Here is a 6,569-nt window from a genome sequence, read left to right on the forward strand (position 1 = left end):
CAGGAAATTCTTTCCTGCCACATGCCATCACACTGTACATTAACAGCTAAACTCTGCTCACATAATAATACTGTCTCCAACGCACTTATATGTTTTATCTGCTTCACTGCACCCCTTAATTTTTATTTTTACTTGCAGTACAATGTATACAGTTCTATTTACGATTTTATAATTTTTTATTTTGCATTTATATTGCTTTTTTTTACTATAGTATGTACTAGGTTGTTCTCCCTACCTTATTGTGTTTGCTACTGTGTGACAATGCTGCTCTACCACTGCAATTTCCCAGCTTGGGATCAATAAATCTATCTATTACTCATACTCTATCCTATTCTATCTAACTCTATCTATCTCATCTATCTATCTCTATCTATCTACTCTATCTATCTATCTATCTATCTATCTCAGTCTGTTGTCGATCACCACTCCCAAGTGTCTGTCAGCTTATTCATTCGGGAGTTATAGGCTTCATCTAGATTTTGTTTGCTTAAATCTTAAATCAGTTTTCACCCTTACACCTAATTGAACATCAATATGATCGGATGTAATTGCTAAAATTGTATTTAATTCCAATTTGAAGAGTCAGTCCTTCATGCTGTCACTAGCTGGCTGTTGTTAAAAATAATAAGCATAGATTCATTTTCATTTGGATCAATTTCTGCACCCAATTTCAGATTATCTTGAGGAAGTACAGATACATTGGCTATAATCTATAATTACCTCATAGTCGAGTCCTTTCTTCACCATCAGCTCGTCCCCTTTTAAGTAGAACAGATCTTCAGGGTTCACAGTGACTGTCAGTGTTACATCATCGCCGGAGCTGATTTTCACCACCTGGACGTCAGCCGTGTTGTTTTCTGGGACCGTGACGGGGCCCGGAGGAACCGTGCAAACTGACAGAGGTGAGACACATCAGTTTAGATAAAAGACAAAGTCAACACCAAGTCTGTGAGGAAAAACAGGATAACTGGGAACTAATGAGATAAAGAACTACAGTATTATGATAACGTGTGTTTAGTTATCAGTAATGACTTTGGGAAACCTTTAACAGCACTTTACTTGAGTCTTTTCTTTTCTTTCTACTTCATTTATCTGAAAGTTTAGTTTCTTTACAAAAGCAGATTCTGGCACAAAACATTTGGAAAGTTTATAAAATATGATGTTTTGTTAATTAACAGAAAATTAACAACTATTTTGATCACTTCTCAAATGTGAAGATTTGCTGCTTTTCCTTTGGGTTATTTTAATCATTTCAATGTACTTGTAATAAGGGATGTTTGGCCTGCTGTCCCATTAATCTGTGACAGCATTTCTAACTATTTTCAGAACTTCTATTAACTGAACAATCAGTTGATTAATGGAGAAAATGATCAGCAGACGAATCCATAATGACATTAGTTGCACTCCGATACAAAATGAGCTCAACCTCAACCAACAACAACAGTAACGTCCTGCTTTTACATTAATGTCATTATAAGCTAAAAAAACATTTCTATATTCACTACTTTTACTTTTAATGCTTAAAGTACATTTCCAGGTTTATATTTACATACTTTTACTTATATAAACGATCTGACTTTACACACATATACTGCTGCATGAAGAAGTGGTTAAACTCTTAATTTACGCCTCAATTTGTTTTTGAAGCAGCTCTCCAGTAAAAGATAAACTTCCTACTCTTGCGTATTTAGTTCACCTAAACTTGGGCCGATAGCATTTGCACACAGTCAATACTGGCCCACAAACGGGTGAGACAGCTACATAAAAGTATGATTGGATAGAGCTATGTCATGCCTTCATCATCCTAGGGGGGCGGAAACATTCTGCTTGCAGGACACCACTGAATGATCTCTGCTTCATCCTGTAACATTAAAACATTAAATTAAACTAACTGATGTAAACAAGTAAGATGGATTGTAACTGGATGTGTTGTAATGTTTAGTTGTTGTTGTGTTTTTATTGATTTTTGAGTGTCTTTGTACGATCGTGAGACTTTTATACTCGTTATTTGTCTTCTTTGTTTGTTTGTTTTTGACCCAGGAAGAGTCTACCTACGTGGGTGGCAGCTGATGGGGATCCAAGAAGAAAGAAAGAAATTAAGTATTTCTGGTTGAATTAATCTGTTCGGGGCCTCCAGGGCAAACACTTACGGTTGGGCCCCTATGTGATATTGTACTTAAAGGAATATTCAACATTTTGAGATATATTGCCTTTCTGGTGGAGAGTTAGATGAGACAACTGTCGTGTCCGCACAATAAATAAGAAGCTATAACAAGCAGCCATGTTAGCTTAGCTTAGCATAAAGACTGGAAACAGGGGTAAACAGCTAGCCTGGCTCAGTCTGAAGGAAACAACATCAGCCTGCCAGCACCTGTAAAGCTCACTCATTAACACATTTTATCTTGTTTGTTTTATAAACCTAGTTCAAGGTTAATATCAAGTCCTAAAGTCCTAATGTTGTTACTGTTGTGATATGTGACAATATCTACTGTTTTTTTGATGCTTTATTGAAAACAAATCCCACCAACTCTGATGAATTAAACATAAATTAAGCCTTTAAAACAGTGATTTTTTCTGTATTTTCTGTCCTTTAAAGCAATGTTTCCCAACCTGAGGGTCAGGAACCTCCTATGGGCCCCAAAATCGGACAAGATCACCAGATTACCTTAAGTTTCACAAAATTATGTGAATTTTTTCGTACTTTTCTCCTTTTTTTTGTGAAATGCTGAATTATTTGCCCTTGTCAGGCCTCTAAAACTCTTTCAAAATAGAAATCAGAAGAGGAAAAATCACTCTTCTCTTCTTCTCGTGAGGGATCACAATTAGACGTAGCTTCATCTTTTAGGGTCCACAAGCCGAAAAGGTTGTGAACCACTGCTTTAAAGGAAGGAAAGGAAACATCTACTGTCTGTCTCACTGACTCTGCAGCCTCATCAACATCCTCATCCCTTCCTGCCCTCACCAGCGACAGATGACACCCTCCACAGAAATCAGAGCTCTACTCACGTCTTTCAGCAGGACAAAGTGTACAAAAGCAGACGGCGACGATGCATCCGAGGAGAACAGATTTGCTCTTCGATTTCAGTTCCATGTCCTGATTTCAGAGGCAGCAACAAATGAAGTCCTCGAGGAGGATGAGGAGCCCGTGGTACCAGCTGGTACTCGTCCACATAATGCCCCGTCTGTGCTGCCCGGCGAGTGGGAGTCGACTACAGTTGCAATGTTTGTGACTTCATCTTACGGGCACATATTGCATTAAGCGCCTGCCAGCAGAGGACTCGCAGCCTCCTACTAAAATACTTGCATCTGTTTTAGCTGGACGGGTCATTCTGTATTGGTGGCCCTGGTGCATTCTGGGAGGAATCCAGCAGAGGAATGTTGGCAGCTGGAAACATTTCTCACATAGATAAATACTAATATATATATCTACATATATATGTAGTAGCTATATTTAATACAAAATACTCTTCAGGTAAGACAGACCTGTTTAAAGTTGGATTAGTCTCCTTGTTATGAAATTTGATGATAACATACAGTAGTTATCATATACACGCATACATATACATGCACATAGTATATACATATATGCATAAATTAACTGTTTGAGAAAACGTATAAAAGTCAACTGTCTTCACCAAAAAGTCAAACTCTTGAAATACATTTGTTTTGCTGACCTCAATTTTTTTTTAAATAATTCTTCTTTAGAAAAACGTTAATCTTTAAAAAAAAAAAAAAAAAGAGAAAATTCTCTATTTTTTTTTACTTGTTGTCATTAAAGAAAAAAAGCTGTGAACCAAATTTTCATTATTTGGTTGCTTGAAAAATAAATAGTTGTAATTGAAAAAATTAAAACATATATATAATCATGAAATACAGATGTAAAGATTCAATTTATTCTACAGAAGAAAAGTAAATTTGACTTTCACTTACAATATAGTAAAGACAGTTTCCTTGAAATTATGAGTTTTCTCAACTTCAGTTTTTTACAATGTGCACATTCACACATACTAAAGGTTAAAGGTTGGAAGCTATACTTTGTTGTTTGGAGTCTTGAATATTTCACTCAAACTAAACATCAAGTTACTTAAATGAGGAGCTGAAACAAGATGTTAGACAATATGTGAGACGTTGTTTTTAACAACATTAAAGGGGAAAACTGGGTGTGGCTACACACATGAACACATACAGAACCAGTAAAGTAATAACATTACTTTTGACAAGACTGATGAGTAATAAATGACTAATAAATTACATTTTTTGAGTAATAGGCCAACATTGCTAGAGACTATGTACTTTTTCTCCAACAGAAGTTATCCTATTCAATTGGTTGGAGTGTTTAAAGTCAGTAAATAATAAACAACCAAAACAAAATGAAGTACAGAGGCAGACTGTTCCTTTAAATGTAAATTCAAATGTCAATATAGTCCTCAAAACTATGTTTTAATGTGCACAGTTTTATAAATATCGTAGAATTGTGGGAAATCTTATTTGGATCCCCTCAATGTTCACACTGTGGTTGAGACCTTACTGGGAGGTTCAGGTGTGCTGTGGGAGTTATAATATATACATATATAATAAACTAAGTACACAAAAAGTTATGAATTAATCTGTAATTGTATTGTATTATATATATATATATATATATAAAAAAAACTTCCCTCTACCCTCTTGGGGTGGTACCTGTGTCAATCCTCAAACTCGGTCCTCTTACCAGAAAAGGCCTGGAGCTTGAAGGTTTCTGCGCAGTATCGTTAGCTGTTCCTGGATGCGCTCTTCTGGACTGAGGCTTCCCCTGAAAATGGTTTTCCTGGGGGGATCTTTTGTTGGGAGCCAACCTTCCCCCATCTTAAGGGTCCCACTCCCCATCTCCTACCCTACCCGGGATCACGCGCCTGTGGACCTTCCCCCCCACCATCTGGGGCTTCCCAGCGTTCTTCCAACCCCTGGTACTTTTGTTCCAAACTTTTTCGTGTTCCTTTTCTTGATTTGCCGTTGCTGTATGGCCAACATCCACACACCGCTTCTCTGCTCCTGTCTACCACCTAATGCTGTTGGTTGCCAGAACCGTTTGTCCCCCAAGTTCCGGAAACCTGAATCCACAAGCCACCTTGGGCCCCCCTGTTTTCTTCAGCCAAAACCTTCCTGTTGGTTTGCGCCCAATTGAAATTAGTTCTAATTTCCCCATACCTGGGTTACAGATTCCTTAAACCACATCCAAGGCCCCCACTGGTGGTGTTCCTTCTCCATGGTACGCTTGAACCGGCTTAAGCCCCAATCTTCACAAAACCTGGCTATGAAAAATGCGGAACCAGTTCCAAGGGCCATGCTTTGCATAAGTCTGGCCCACCTTGGGTTCCAGATTTTCTACTCTGGTAATCCTTTGCCTCTATGGCCTCTTGTTACCTTAGCTGTTCTGTGTCCGCCCATGATCATGCCTCTTTTTGCGTTCTCCTGAGTCAAGCCCTTCCCAAGCCATTGTATGCCCTTTTCGAATACAGTTTCTTTGGGTGGGTAAACAATGCATGTTAAGCTCCTTTTTCTCGCAAACTCTAGGGGCTCCGTCCTGAGAAAAACCAATCGCCAGCCATTTTTCGTTCTTAAGGCATTTCCCCTGAATGTAACTCCTTTGAAAATTTTCTTGAAATTGTTCATCCGGGAAAAGTGGCCTTGATGGCTCACTTAGCTCTGCCTCCCTTCTTTTCCCGCTTTTAGCGTAACAGTCATTTCAGGTGGAATTGGGATTGGGGGTTTTGGGTAACCCTCCCCGTTGGCATGGGTGGAAGGAGCCTTCCCCGGTCCTTGAATTTATCCTGTTGGGGCTTCCCCTTCATCTCCTCCCCTTTGGCCAGTTTTAATGAACCCAAGCAAGGTATCGAAGACCCCTGGGTTAAATGCCTACATTTTGAATTGGCTTTGGAAAATCTTGGGACTAAAATAAAAACGAATAAAAAATATGTAACACCTAAAGGAGTACTTTTTAAACTTTTTTGAACACCTTAAATCTGTCCATAATTTTAACAATAAGTAATTTTGAAAGCAAGAATTTACCCTCCTTATCAGAAAAGTTATGTTGTTTATAAATAAATAAAATGAAAAAATACTTCTTCCCACTTATCTTGTTAGTATATATGTCGTTCCCCTAAACTGAAAGTCCTCAATAATATAATAATGTTGTTTTTGGAGGACAAAAATTTATACTTAAGATCCCCAAGTGACCACTATAATAACTTTCCAATGAAGTAAAACCCTTAAAATGTATTATTTGTTATCCCTGGCCCTGCCACCAAAATGTGGGAAATTAATCGGCGCGAAAATATCCAAAACAAAATGTACCTATGGTCCCTGAAATAAAAAAAAATAAATCCTATAAAAATACAGAAACCCACTTTTTTTAAAATATGCCTTTTTAAAATGAAACATATATTTGTTTTTTTGATGTCTTCAGTGGAAACCCAGTGGGGAGCCACAAGACAGGAAGTTCCACGAAAGTAAACAACAACACTGTTGGATTGGCCTTTAACAGGAAAAACCTGGCCTTGAACAAAGAAAACATCAGTAAATTTCCCAGT

General features: G+C 37.8%; 2 protein-coding genes across 2 annotated transcripts in view; both read right to left on the reverse strand.

Annotated features, from left to right (window-relative positions):
* LOC118320670 (protocadherin-3-like) overlaps positions 1–3,164 on the reverse strand; it is a 3,829-nt gene extending 665 nt beyond the window's left edge. The window contains exons 1-2 of the mRNA XM_035651689.1: positions 3,007–3,164; positions 721–893 (exon numbers count right to left, since the gene is read on the reverse strand). Coding sequence (XP_035507582.1) covers positions 721–893; positions 3,007–3,091 — 258 coding nt within the window. The 5' untranslated portion in view covers positions 3,092–3,164. The remainder of the gene's footprint in view (positions 1–720; positions 894–3,006) is intronic.
* ctsd (cathepsin D) overlaps positions 1–6,569 on the reverse strand; it is a gene marked incomplete at its 5' end in the record, with an annotated part of 24,097 nt that overhangs the window by 13,130 nt on the left and 4,398 nt on the right.

This window comes from Morone saxatilis, unplaced genomic scaffold (genome assembly GCF_004916995.1).
Source record: "Morone saxatilis isolate NCDOM2014 unplaced genomic scaffold, NCSU_SB_2.0 Contig11, whole genome shotgun sequence".
Taxonomy (NCBI): domain Eukaryota; kingdom Metazoa; phylum Chordata; class Actinopteri; family Moronidae; genus Morone; species Morone saxatilis.